Source organism: Pempheris klunzingeri, chromosome 6 (assembly GCF_042242105.1).
Source record: "Pempheris klunzingeri isolate RE-2024b chromosome 6, fPemKlu1.hap1, whole genome shotgun sequence".
NCBI classification, from domain to species: domain Eukaryota; kingdom Metazoa; phylum Chordata; class Actinopteri; order Acropomatiformes; family Pempheridae; genus Pempheris; species Pempheris klunzingeri.
Genome location: NC_092017.1, coordinates 19,901,291 through 19,916,468, shown reverse-complemented (window position 1 = coordinate 19,916,468; position 15,178 = coordinate 19,901,291). Strand labels below are relative to the sequence as shown.

General features: G+C 42.6%; 1 protein-coding gene across 4 annotated transcripts in view; it reads left to right on the top strand.

The window, feature by feature from the left end:
• LOC139203207 (3',5'-cyclic-AMP phosphodiesterase 4C-like) overlaps positions 1-15,178 on the top strand; it is a 96,155-nt gene that overhangs the window by 43,453 nt on the left and 37,524 nt on the right. Inside the window, exon 1 of one of the 4 annotated variants that reach the window (XM_070832891.1) lies at positions 6,977-7,061. The exons of 2 other annotated variants lie outside the window; for them this stretch is intronic. In XM_070832891.1, coding sequence (XP_070688992.1) covers positions 6,985-7,061 — 77 coding nt within the window. In that variant the 5' untranslated portion in view covers positions 6,977-6,984. Of the gene's footprint in view, positions 1-6,976; positions 7,062-14,917; positions 15,154-15,178 lie in introns of those variants that run through there. One more of the 4 variants, XM_070832890.1, reaches the window with a different exon arrangement.

Below are 15,178 nucleotides of genomic sequence, written 5' to 3'. Positions count from 1 at the left end.
TTCCAGCATGGTGCTCATCAAGAGAAATGTTTAGATACAAGCAGATTTAAGACTTTGCTTTGTGTATTTTGGCTGAATTCACAAGGTTGTGTTTTGGGTAGAGGAGGTTTGGGTCACTGACTGTCTGCGGGTCAAAGATGAAACTCTGCTCCATCTCTGTTTTTCCATCACCCCTCAGCCCCATTGGGAAAGCACTATTCACTTGAGATACAACTAAAAGTTTAAGCGACATTTCCAGGGTTCCTTTATCTTTTATCTCAAGCGGGCTCTGTTTTTAGACTGAGAGGGCCCCCCGCTGACCAGCATCATGAAAATCTATCCAGGCTGCTGCCTTTCAATGCAGCACAGCTCTGGCATGTGTCTACAGAGACAGAGCAGTAATCACTGGTTAATGTTTTCGCACTGATGGGCTGAGGAAGGAAACGGATGCAAATTGGTGCACTTAGGATCTACCGGTTTACTCGTGCATGAAGGGAGTCGTGGACACTGCTAGTTCACCCGTGGTACGAGCTAACAACGCTATAATTCAGGCCTGGCCATATTTAGGCAGGGCTCAGTGCTATGTAAACAGAGCTTACTGGTGAGGGGTGGGCTCAGTCCTGCACTCGTGTCCATGTCCATCAACAGTGCCTGCAGATAGCTCTGTTGAGAAAGGTAACAAGCTGTGAAGTAACAGTGGATCTGAAGAGTTTAAAGTGTCTCTGAGGATGAAGTACATCACTGCGAGGGAGATTTGAGGGAGGTTTTTGTGATTCCCTTTGAAGAATGCTGCTTTGAGATGGACAAGCAGGACTACCTGTCAGGACTTCGAGGGCTGCACAAGAGATCAGCGTAACTGATCACACGGCAGCATGAGCGAGGCCTTCAGGGAAAGCTCGGGGGAGGCTGGTTCCTTCCCACTCAGCAGCCCTCAGCCCATCCAGCTGAAACCACAGTCAACGTCTGGCTCGCCCTTTGGATCCCCAAGGATGTCTCCCTGTGACTCGCCTCGAAGCTCCCCCCGCCACTCTCCTCTACTGTTCCGCAAGCTCCTCATGAACCGTAGCATCGCCCTGCAGCGGCGCTTCACCTTGTCGCACACACCCAGGTAGTGTTAATAATAAGAAGCCTTTCGTGGTCAGAAATTACAGGACTCTCTAGAGAGGTTGTAGATGTAGATGTATACGATAGATTAACTTTGATGGTTAGTCTTTTTGACAGTGTGACCCTTCTGAACTTAAATAGACTCACTTACATGCGTTTGATTCAGGGGCTGATTCATGGGGCATGTCTCAGTATTAGGAAAACTTTTTCACGTCATCAAATTGTGTGTCATGGGTTTGCTGTGGCAAGAAAAAGCCCCATTGTCTGATTAGAAGGTAACTGTGGAAAACCATGATTTTGTTGACGTCGGGACCGGTGTCATCTCAATGGACCCCGTTGTTCTTGCAATGAAAGAGAGCGTCTTGCTTTGTGCCTAAGGTGTTCAGCGCTGTGCTCAGCAGGCCTGGCACAGGTCAGATAGTACGGAGAAAGGGTCCCACCGCAGATGGACTGCTTGTCTCTGACCTGAGGTTTCTATTTAGCGGAGACAAAGCCAAGTTCAGAGGGATTAGAGCCGCCTCTCCACAGTAAACACTTAATGCCGTACCTTCATTTAGTCACTCATTTCTCATGGCTGAAAATAGGCTGCATGTGTTTGTTTTACGTCAGAACAGATCAAGCTGATTAAATGTTATATGCAACCTAAATTAGACATACATGTTTCAAATAACATTCATGTTTCTAAAATATGATGATGTGTGGAGATTATTAGTCATTTCAGGACATTTTTTAAGTGTAGGTACCAGAGTCATTTATGAAGTAATTTTTTAAAACGGAAACTAAAAATGCCAGTGCGAGAAGAGTGCTGGTGGGTAGTGACGTAGGAAATAGATTTTCCATGTACACAACCGTGACCTGTGGGTCATTTGAGGAAGCTTGGGGAAAGCTGCATGGAAGGAAAATCTTGCTGTTGTCTAAAGCTCTCATGTTTCAGTCTTGTCTGTAAGACTGAAATTAATTTTAGGGTCATGAACACCAGAGTCTGCAAGTGTAGAGAGGGCATCGTAAACAACAGTTAAATTCACTTACTTCTAGAAACTTACCTCATGAACATGAACAATGATTTTGTCTTTTTCATAAAAGCACTATCAATGTTGCATTATGGGTCTGAGTAACTGCTGCTCTTATAGACAGCTGCTTCACCTGAAGAGGACTTCATAATGTGAAAGTTTCTCAAAGCTTTCTCAACAATGTTGTCCTAAGTCATTTGATATCATTAACATGCTGTCATCATGAGGCTGAAAAGATCTCTTTAATGTGGTAGCAAGCTCTTTGCAACAGCAATGTTGGTGTTTTTCCTGTGGTTTTAATTTGAACTCTCCTTAGTTTCATCACAATCATACACACAAGATTAAAGCTGAAGGAACAAAGAAAACAAAATAACTTTTGATGACCGTTTAAAAAAAACCCAGAGGAATACTGTTAAGGTAATATGATGTAGTGTGACATTAGTATTATAATTATTTTTGGTTGCATGCATACAGTATACCACTGACACCTTACACTCCTTTGCTTCCACTCATTACTCTTCATTAGTCCGGTTAATGCCCACGCCCTTTCAACCAAGACATTTCTCATTAAAATCTGATGAGAAAGGCCCCCTTGCCAATCTAACTCACAGTTAGTTTTCAGAGAAGTTAACCAAATTTCACCAAGTGTGTCAAAGAGTAAAATCAAGCAATTATTTTATAACTGGAGAGGCTGTAATGGCCTTGTATAGTTCACTAAACAGAGCAAAGGTTAAATAACATCGCCATGGTTAGGAGTTCAGTCCCTTAAGTAGATTACCTATCATATATTAGTGCACTATAATAAATATAATTCATTATATTGCTGATACAATTTTAGGATAAGTCATCATGGCTAAAAAAAGCAGGATACCGCTTATCCTTCAGGGTGACGGCTACACTGGAGCCTATCCCAGCTGACATTGGGCGAGAGGCAAGGTACACCCTGGACTGGTCGCCAGTCGATCACAGAGCCGACACACAGAGACAGACGACCATTCACGCTCACACTCACACCTACAGGCAATTTAGAGTCACCAATTAACCTGCATGAAAAAACCCACGCAAACACAGGGAGAACATGCACACTGCACACAGAAAGACCCCTGGTTCAAACCTGGAACCTTCTTGTTGTGTGGCAACAGTGCTAAGAGGCTAATTTAAATGACCAGAATTAACAGTAAGTAATAATTAGACTCTAAATAAGTATGCATACACATTCTGTAACTGTGTGGAAGATGGAACATGATGTGTGTTATAATGTCATCCATCCTTACATTTTGGTGGTGTCTTCTCCAGTCTGACTGTGTAACGTTTGAACTTCTCCATCTATTCAGTCAGCTGCTTTGGACACAGTCCACCATCGCCTCACCTCCCAGAAATGCTCTCACACAACTGTCAATCCAGCCCAAATCAAACCAAAGACAAGATCCCATGTTTACCTTCACTTTATGATTACCTGTGTCTTGCTCCAGCTTGCTGTTTTAATACGTTTCGATTTGCAGATATTCTGCTGATGGAGCCATCTGTGCTTACCTGTGGTGATTACAGTGATGTTTTGATGTTGTGTGTAGGTTTTACTTGAAGTCAATTCCTTCATCTGCTTCATTATTATCATTATTATTATTAACAGGGGTTAAAGTGGCATTTTTAATGTAGGAGAAAGTGTCAGCCAGGATTTAATGATAAATGTACTTTTCTACACATCAGCCGGATAAACTGTAACACAGATTACAAGTTTATCCTGTCAGATCTTTTGGAATAAGGCAGCAGAGTCCGGGGCTCCATCAAATCTGTTGAGACTGTTGGTAAAAGCCTAAACTCTGCGTATGACATGTATGACAACTTCTTACATAAATCAGTGAAAACAAATATGCTGACTGTGGCTATTGGTGTGAAACATTACTAATATGATCAGCTAGCACGCGCACAACCAGGCACAGCCCCAGACTGCCTGGGACCACTGTCACATTAATTTGCCAGAACGGAACAAATCCAGATCACTGTGGTCCTCTTTAACCCCTGCTTACTATTATTAATATTATTATAGAGTACTTTGGATGAAATTGGTGGTTAATTTCCCTGCATAATCAAATGGTTGCACTATCAGACAAACTCTTTCTTGGTAATTTACCCTGTATTTGATAAACAGTAGTGAGGTGACAGGAAACAAGGGTAGTGAGACTAGATCCAGGAATATTATATGGGTTATATGTGTTGTAGACCCCTATTCCACTATGAAATCAGGGTCTTGCATCTTTTAATATACTTAAGTGTTGTTTAATCCTGTTTATAAATACCTTAAGTATTACAAAAGTCAAATAAAACAAGTTAAAACAATGGATACAGTGAAACAGTTGAGCTGGTGTTTCAGTTTAGATGGTTTGATTAATAAAATGTAAGAAAAAACTATAGAAATAGAGTAATACAAACATAAAAGGGGTTCATTTATCTGTAAAGCTTTGGTAGAACAAGGGTAGGAGACTGTGCTGGGACCATTCATTAGGCTTCTATAGGCTGCTATATCAAACTCTTAAGTCAAGTTTATTTATCCTACTGTTACTCGTATCATTATTATTATTATTATTATTATGAGGAATGTCACATAAATGCAACAACCACACAAACAACTTCTACTACATTTTCAGATAATTGTGTACATCTACAGCATCCTCTTTTTACTTTGCCGTCTTCACATAGAATTTAGGGAAGTGGCCATGGTGGCCTTGACTATTGCCGGGCGACAAGCGTCCCCCTATCTGAAACTGAAATGTTCACAGCTTTATTTGTTCGCAGCTAGAAACACAAGCGATACCCTCACTGCTGTCAATGTCCAATCCTCTCTGCTGAAAACAGTGGGATGGCAAAAAAGATGCTAACATTGAAGACATGAAAGGCAGAAAACATTTCACACACATCATTAAGCAGGTCTGTATTGGTGAGATCTCACTTCTGCCTCCTGTACGTTAAAACACAATTGTTGGTTTCAGATGGAGGATGCGAGTGTGTGCATAGTTAGGGTGTAATCTCACTGCTGAGGCAGTAGCGTATCGGCTAAAGCACCAACCCATGCTTTACCTTGTGCTTATTATCATATAATGTGTGAAAAGTTAATGAGCGAAGAGAAGTTGTGAAATTTGTCTTCACACTCCTCTTGTACCATCTTCCTCACTGTGGCAGGCTCTCAAAGTTATAATTAGGTTTCCTTCCTGATTTCTGTTTTTGGTGTTAGTGAGGAAAAGACAGTGGCAGACAGTGAGGTGGATTCAGGAGGTTTTCAGTGAGCGGGGACAGTCAGCCTGCTGAAGAGTTGGAGGAGATCACATGATCAACAGATCCCCTCATGAAATCAGAAAGGGAGCCAAATCTAAACGGAGCGTTTTCACGCACATTTAGTGCAAGTATGGCATCTACAGGCACACTAGGGACACATTTATGTTGGTAAAACATTAAAAAGTGCATTTTGTATAATATGGGACCTTTAAAGGTGTCACACTAGGAAGTTGTGATGGGCAATTTTTTAATTATTATTTGAGCAATTGAAAAGAATAATCTGATGAGTAAAAATAGTTGAGTTGCAGCCCTAATTTATAAGATTATGTCAAACTAAAACTATCAAAAAAACTGATAATTATCAGTCTGCATGTATACTTTTTGAGTAAGATTGTGCTTGTCATCTTTTTCTGTGCATCCTTAACGCCCTTCATCTCCCCTCCATACTCCCGTTACCACCCTGCCCAGCACCAACTCTAACAATATCCCCCCTGTAATTATGTAGCTGCGGGGCAGCAGAAGGAGGGTGTCGGGTCAGGCGGCCCATTGATCTCACGTGTCAATGAAGGCTGAGCCAAGCCAGCTCTGCCAGACACAAAAACACCCGCCAGCCACACAGTGGAGTCAGATCTCTTATTGGCAAGTTGGGACACACCAACCTCTGTAACTGTCTAAATGTAGGAGTATATTCAGTCTCTCAAAGCACAAGAAAGCTCAGCACTCGCTGCTTTGCCTTTGGAATATCTGAAAATGTTGCTGAAAAGACGATCACTCTGTAACTTGATACCAAAACTTTTAAGTTAAACTCCTGCATGTTCCCCTTGACATTGGATATCCTGTGCAGAACCGACTCCTTGACAGCTCCTTTACAAGACTTGGTGGGCGGTCCTCACCGACCTCAAGGGACTCCGCAAGCTCTCACATGGCTGGAGGAAGAGGTCAACCCATGCTGACGCTACCCTGCAGTGTCATCGCTCTCAGCAACAAGTCAACCCTTCCCCTTTTCTGCAAAAGGAGTGTGTGACTGAGACGTTGAGTAACAAAGCTACTTCAAACGTTTTTAGCCTTCTCTCCAGATCTTCTGCTTTACCCTGGACAGTTTGGAGCTCTGTGTGACTTACAGGAATGTGGTCATGTCGAGGATTAGTGTGGGTATTTACAACAAAAACAGACCAGTGAGGGAGGAGAGACAACTGTGGAAAATCCTTCAGTACAGCTGAGTCCTCAGTTACAACAGCCGTCTTCCTTCTGCAGAGACTAATTGAATATCACACTCCAATTAGCCTTGTTGAGGCTTGCCTGGGACCTCAGTGAAAGAACTCCGCAGCATTCCTCAATGGTTTTTCCTGCATCCTGAGGCACTGAGGATTGATCAGATCTGTCCTCCATTTGACTGTATTAGTGTTGTTTTTTGTCTCTCACCTGGAATCTCCTTGTGTTTTGGTTAATCGCTGTACAAAACCTCATGGAGTCGATCCTGAACCACCCAGTGGTTCATGGGAGAGAAATTACAGACTGAGTCATAAAGTTCAAGGATCTCTTCAGGAGTCTTGGTTCAGATGTGCAGGTTATTTTTTGTACAGTCCAGAGTGTCTCATATGAGTCAGGAACTCAAAGAAAAATGAACAAAGACTTCCGATTGGCAAGGAAAGGGGCACCGACTGGTTTCGGACACGGTCGGAGACACTCGTGCTTGGGGTATGTTCCTACACTTTGCATCCTGCATCTTTTTGGCGCTCACATTCATATTCATACAAGCTGCAGAGTACAGCTACACCTGTGGCTCACACACCTGGAGTGATAGTTTCACGGTCAGCAATAGACAAAGTTATTTTGAAAGGTATCACAGTGTACATTAGATGATCCATGGACCTGTCATTTCTTTTCAGATGTTAATTTTATGAGATAAAAGAGAAAAGAGAAATGGCATGGAAAGACACTGTAAATTCTCACTGTGACCATGACAGGAGTAAGAAAATGAGAAAGATGGATAATAAACACCCCAGCTGCAATGTGTGCACAGACTATAATTCCCTAATAATGTTATGTTTAAAAATATAGATACAGTGTAGTTTAGTGTGTGGTTCAAAGGGCCTGTGCTTTAGCCTAAAGGTGCTCTGGAGTTTACAAAGAAATCCACTGAGGCACATAAAGTGATTCCCAGAAAATGAACCAGAATATAGTGGAGCAGCAGGACAAGTTGCCTCTGCAATGAAGGTTGTGAGACTCACTCAGAAATGTTTGTTGTCTTGATCTGAGTAGCTTTATTGTTTTCATGCTCTCCATCGGCTCAGCCGTCAGTGGAAGCCACTGTTGCCATGTTCACGTCATATGGGATGGATGATAGAGATAGGAAATGTTCACATGTTTATAACTCGCAAACATTCACGTCATCAGGCGCGTCGACAGCAGTTGTATGATTGCAGAGTTGGTCTGCTGAGGTTTAAAAATACAGCACATCGATGATGCTTTAAATTTTCGTCTAATTACCTTCATTGAGGGGATAGAAACCATTCATGTTTGTTTGGTTTCCAGGCACTTTCGTTTTATTATTAAAGGCCAAGTTGGACATAATGGAGCTTTCAGAAAAATCTTAGTTTCTCAGTTGTGATTATTGTTTGTTCTGTCTCTAGCATGTGTTCATTACATCAGAGGTAATAAAGAATTCTGTTTATCAATGTGTTAATGAACTGGAATGATGAAAGAGCAGGCTAGCAGTAGAGCTGGTGGGGAAATGATCCACACAGGAACTTTCACAACACTTCTTTTATAGATTATGTCGGTGCATCTCTGTGAACTGTAGAAAGGGTTGGACGGGTTCATAGAGATGTGTAATGCTCAGCACCCTGAGCGTCGAGGCCAATGTGTGACTTGATGGCTCTTCAGCTGCACTGTGTTTCTCTTTGCTGGCATTTCACCCAACTTCTTCTGAGAGGAAGCAAGTTTTGTTTGTGGCAAGTTTCATTCAACAGACTTCCTGTTTTCGCTAACAGTCTCCCAGAGACATTTTTCAGCTCGATGACCTTGAAACAAATGCTGCAGACTGAACACGGAGCACTTAAGCGAGTGCTGAACCATCTGGAGATGTTTGTGTTCAAGCGGTTTAAAGGCAGATGTCCAGACGTCCAGCACAGTTTACATTTTTATAAGTGCATGTGCCTCAATTTGTGAATAATGCATTTTTCTCTGACACTGTGTGTATGTGTATGAGTGTTGTCAGTGTGTTGGTGGATACATAGCCCCGCCTGTTGTTGCTCATCTACAATGAGGGACAGAGTCACGTTACACTCAAACACACACTACTTTTTTTGTGTATGTGCATGTGTGTACATAAGCACATACGTGTTTCCATTGTGTGTATATCTGAATGTGTTTATATGTGTCCTAGTGTGTTGTGTTTTGAGTGTGTAGTCTCTTGTGTGTTCATGCCTGTTCCTGTCCTCAGTCCTGGTAGGAATTAAACTGGGCTGGGATTGGTGGGGATCGGTGGGCGCTGCCCAGCTCTCTACTCTGCTGCTGGGTCAGTGGTTGACTCAGCCTCCCATACTATATCCCAGCATGACCACAAACATATGCCACACCTTCTCTGCCATCTCTCGCTGCCAAAACCGTACAGTTAAAGATGAGGGAAACAAAGAGAAGCTTAATTGACAAACCTGTCCTTTGTACAGAAGTAGACTTTACTGTATGTGTTGCTAGTAGCTCATGTGGTTGTAGCTTTTGTGAATTGAAATATAAACTGAAGAAATGTGACATAAAGAATAAAAAATAATTCCTGCCACTTGCAGTTGTACAGTAGAATATTCTGCCTGACAAAGACAAAACACTGTAAGTAGGAATTTAAAAGGTCACCTAGTTCACCTTTGAACAATAGAGCTCATTTGGTTTGCTTTAATCACTCAGGATTGTATAGAAAGTAATATCTATATATATGTACATATATAATTTACATTCTATATACATATCTGGTACTTTTGCTGCTCTCATTCAAACTCAGACAAAAAACGATGCAGTTAAAATGTTAAACACTTGTGCTCAGTGCTGTAGGTGCTGGTGGATTACCATGTAACAAGTAGTATCTTTGTTTTTGCTGTCAAAGAGGAAAGGTTTACTTCACAGCTACAAGCAGACTCTATTCTTTCAAGTACACTCTCTGGACTCTTGTGACTTGCAACAATAACCACCTGACCACGGCTCACACCATGTGAGCAGCTTCTGGGTTTCCAGGTTGTATTTATAAGATTGTGTGATGTTTAACAATCTGATCTGGCAACTTTGCTTTTCTGACAATCGTGAAGAGAAGGATGATCTGTTGGTGTTGGATTTCTTAATTGACTCAAGGTGAAGGATGGAGATTTGAAAATGTCACTACAGTAAATTTGGCACGTTGTCAGAGAGACTTCTCTGGGTTGCTCATTCTCCTGTTAACAGGTGACAGGAACATGTAAAATATCCAGATCACTTACAGATTAAAGCTGTGTGAAACTGGCTTAGGGCCCTCCGATCACCTTAACAGTCCCATATTGTTTCCAGTTTATCATTCAGTGTATTCACAGTAAGAGACGTGTTTCTGACCCAGTGCAGCCACAGCTGAGTCCAAGCAGAGGAGGAGCGATGGGGAGGTTGACAATAACATAACAGACCCCCAAAATAAAACCCCTGAGCCTGGAATAGTTCCCCAGCCCAGCCAGCCTGGCTGCACACAACACGTGAATGTGACATGTGTTTCTCGTTTGTCATGTACACACGCACACACACACACACACACACACACACACACACACACACGCCCTACACTAACAACAGCCACTGCTCCCAAAATCCATATCGATTGTTCCACCAGAGAATCGCTGCTGGTACTTTAGGGTCATATTATCAAAATAGATGTGTTTTACCAGCCGTGGAAAATCAGTTGAGAGAGATTTAGCCATGGGTTCATTTTTTGGTTAAATTTTATAATTCAGTTTTCAACTATCCCCGTCTGACTTTTTCTAATACCCCTTTTGTCAGTGTTGGAAGTAAAAAACTTGCAGTTGCAGTTTGTTTTGTAAACTGTGGTATTTGTGCCTTGACCTCTTGCCTGGCCTTGTTTCAGTGGTTTTGCTTTAAGTTTGTGTGTATTTGTTTTGTGCCTTTGTTCAACACACTGTAGTTTGAAGGCACAGAGCGACCTCTGCTGGATAGTCACTCCACTGTCGACAAGCTGAATCAGCATCACTCTGACTTAACTCACTGGGTAAATATCAACATCGTATTTATCTGTTCTAGATAAAAAAAAAAGTTGGTGTGAACTCAGTGGATGTGAATTTGGGTGTTGCTGAAAAATTCTGAAGCATGCATAGTCAAACTAACCTCGGACAAATAAAGATTAAAGCGAAAAAACAGCAAAATGAGACACTACCCTCTGAAATAACACATTCTGGTCAACTGCAGGTTGTGTGTTTTGTGGGAGGCGCAGGAGAAGCAGCATGACTTTAGTCCTGCAAGAGGATGTAAACATGAGCAACTATAGATGAATTATGTCCACTTATGGTCACTTATGCTGGCTCGTAAAGACTCTTAGCACAGTGAGCCTTAATCAATGAAATGTTGCATTGGAAAAATAAAATAAGATAAAATAAAGTTTTCACAATGGATCAGACTGAGCACTGCATGTACAAGCAGCAGAAATAGGAAAAGTCTGATTCGGTGTGATTGTTTCTGTTCACACTGTGATGTCAGTGGTGACCTCACAGACGCTGCGGCCATGGTGTCGAACGATCTGTGGCATGAATGTGGATTTTCATTCTGACCAAACTCTGCAGGAGCTTTCTGATGAGCTCCTCCGGTCTAAATGAATGGATGATAACCATTGAGATCAGCCACAGTAACAATCAACTAAAACCCGCAGACTGCATGGTTGGAAGTCACTGCTCTGTCACACACTGTCATTGGAAAGGTTTCTCCACAAGGTGGTGCAAGTCTGTCTCTGCTCTGCTGTCAGTAAATATGCAGCCACAACCAGCATACCTGTTCAGAGTACCATGACACATTACTGTCTTTGAATGAAGAATTACTATTTGCTCGCTGCTTGCTATCATTTATAGTTTTGCATAGAGCTCTATGATTGACTGCCGATCTGTCTAGGTTGTATCCCGCTGGGATTTTCTCTATCGCCCTGCAACCTTGGTCACAAGCAGTGCTTACTGTTGAGTTTTATTGGTGGTATTTTGCAGATGAGTGTGGCTCTTAAGTGGACCTGCTGTTCATTAGCCAGGGGAAATAACAGCAAGAAAGCCTGACACAAAGCATAGTCAGTCTTTGAGAGGAATGGATAAACTCATCAGACTTTACTACTGTATGAGCGTCCTGTTTTCAAACAGAAGATCTATTATCCCTTTTGAAGTCCAGAGCCTGAAGCCCAGAGCCTGAAGCCTCTGTTGCCTCCTTAGACTGAGAAACTGCAACAGAAAAATAGATTTATCAACACGGAAGCTATCTGTGAAGCTGTGTAAAGCTAAAGTCTTCTGAAAAGAATAAGGTCTTCTGAAAATCAGTAAGCGTGTCTATTGAATAAATGAATAAAAAATGAGATTTTCCTTCTGTCATATCATCAGCAGACTGACTGCTATCTGATATTTTCATAAAAGGTCAGTGTAACTTGACTCTGTTTATCAGTATAAACTTGGTACAGATGCACACAAACACTTACTTGTGCACTTTCTCACACTCCCAAACACACTCGGCACATAGATACATGAAACTCTCCCGCTGCAGCTTATTCTCATTACTAGAGGTGATGTTGTCATAGGAGCCAGCAGCCAGCTGGACTGTAGAAGTCATTTGGCTGGTGGATTTGGTTACACAGCGGCCTCACAAACACCTCATTCTCAGCAAACCTCCACCCCTGCATCTGTTTCAAGGTCCAACATGTTTCACAAGCACGTTGCACAAGGAGGGAGGAGAGCAGTAGTGGGAGTGGTGTGGAGTTTTAGTTTAGTTTAACTCAGACAAAAATCAAAACATGGTAAACATCTCAATGTGATATTGGAAATCACTGCATCAAAAACTTAGTAATACTTGTTCCTGCTGTGGTTCTTGGCATTAAATATGAACACAAAGAAAATATTGTGGAAGAAAGCAGGAGTAGGGAGGAGTGACAGCACATAAGTGTGTTTTTAGATGAGAATGAACTACTTTAAGTCCAGGCTTTGTCTGTCTGTCTGTGTTCAGTCCTGTGAAAGGTAAATTAACCTATACCTTTCTAGTCTTTTTGACAACTCAAACCCCTTTAACACCACATTCACATTCACCCACCGTTCATACACTGATGGCATGTTGCCAGTCAGCCATCAGATGGAAACAAATCATTCATACACAAAAGCACAGCTTTGGGAGGGGTTCAGTGTTTTTCACAAGGACACTTTGCCATGCGGACTGAAGGAGGGGATCAAACTACAGATCTTATTGGTGGACGACCTGCTCTACCTCTGACCTGTGTAGATTGTTCAACCAATGGTTCAAATATAAATGTAGCTATTATTCCTTTGCATGATTCTGAAGTCACAGTCAGCACTTTTTTGTACTAAAAATGGATCCAGGAAAGTTTACAAGAAGCAAGGTGAGACTTGCATAAGCCACCACTTTGCATGCACTACCTAGCATCTCCAAGTGGTCCCATGCAGTGAGGAAAGCCACTTTATAGAGAGTTGGGAAACCACTGTGTGCATCCACCACGTGAAAGGACATAAATATGAGGTACATATTCATACAGGTGGTAGGTGAAGAAAGAGATCTTGGTCTGGAGGGTTTGTTCCAACTATTGGGGTACTGCTGAGCCTCCATGGGAAAGCTGCCATGCCAGGCTACTGGAAAACCATGCTGGCTCTGTCATGGTTGTAGAAGGGCTTAGCTCTTTACTCTTGCTAGACGTTAGAAGGGAACAGGGGTTTGCCCACCTATTATCAATGCGTGTTGTGGATTTGCTTTGTTATCATGCCTTTCTCACTTTTGCACAGTGAATCACGGTATGAAGTGGGCGTGAATGCTATTCAACCATCTGACTAGCAGTGCTGATGGAGCATGCTGGCCCCTAATTCCATTTGAGCTAGACAGTGAGCTTCTTTGGTCACCACAGATGCATGGGAATCTTCGCCTGATGGCTATGAATTGTTTTCATATTTCTGAGCAACTGAGCCATCTGTGTAGTATAGAACACAACCTCACTTAGTGTGGAAATTAAATAAAATGAGCCCACAGTTATCATCTGATATGTATAAAAATCAGTTGCAGTGGCAGATTACAGTTGCAATATCACAATCAAATTGAATCACGTCTATACAAGCATTGATGGGTAAAATCCTAAATGATGTACTGATGAAATTTAACCAAAACCTTCAACAATTTCTCTTTATCAGTGAGTTTGGTATGTACAACTATGTACAAATTGGTAAGAGTACACCTCTTGTCGAGCCTAAATCACGACAGCCAGAACTGGAGTGGAGAAAGAGTTCAGACAGCATTGGTCTGAAGTTACCACTTCTGTTAAGTTTTTAGCCAACTCGTCAATGTCTCCTCAATATCTGACATTTTAAAGCCTCCACCTCTTCTCTCATGTGCCTGCCAGCACGTCCAACTTGGCCGTCTGCCCCGTGTCTCAAAAGGCAAATATTTGCCAGCGATGTCGACAGCAGCGAGCCGGTCAGTTGGTGAAGTCATCAGGTGTAGTTAAGTCCATCACTCGCTGTAGTGAGACTGACAGGTGCTCCTCTGCTGGAGTATGAGAACGTTAAAATTTGGTCCAGGATTTGGTTTTGTTGGTGTGGATTTTTAAAAAAAAGATAATTAAGAATCTAACTTTAACATTTGCACTGGCATTACAAGAGTTTCCTGAGTTCAGTGTGCACATGTGTGTGTTGGTGTGTTTGGTGAGCCTGTAAACAGTTAAAATACCCACAGGATGAACGCTGCCTCAGAGAGCTTCCCTGTTCAGAGTGCTGGCCTCTCAAACACACACTGCACACATTTGCCACATATGGCGCATATACATTACCACACACACACACACACACACACACACACGTGATGCAACTACTACAGCCACAGATCCCCCTCTATCTATCTCTCACACACACACACACACACACACACACACACACACACACACACACACACACACACACACACACACATACTGAGCATACACATGCACATAGTTCATGTCTTTTTTAAAGCCTCCATGTGCTGGAGGAGACAGACAGAGAGAGCCTTAGAGGGAGGGAGGGAGGGAGGGAGGAGTGTATCTCCAGAGAAGAGAGAGAGCTCAGCCCTGAACTCCTCAATGTGGATTTGAAACCAACAGCTTTAGCTCTCCGCGCTCAGCTCTCCAAACCGCATGAAACTGGACTGTCGTTGAGGAAATGACTCCTTAAAAGCCACACAGCTTTGATCCCCCTTCCTTTTCTTCACCCTCTGCTTGTTTCGGACTGGAGACATGATGCTGAAACACACTGAGGAGGACTTTCCTCCGTCTGTCTGCGCGTCAGTGGAAACCTGGTGTGGTGTGAAGAGAGAGGAGAGAGCACACAAGAGCCGAGGAGTAGAGGAGCCCCTGGAGGAGGAGGAGGAGGAAGATTAGTGGAGAACAAAGCCAAAGGGAGACAAAGACAACCACAAACATGAGTTTACCGACTAACTGTGTGTATCTGGCCCCCTCGGTCCAGGACCGCTACTTCAAAGTGAGGAATGGGAATATCTGTGGGTCGCCATGTGCTGTCAACCGGCCCATCGACATCGTGCAGAAACGCAGGCGGTAGGACAGATGTGGTTTTAATCCA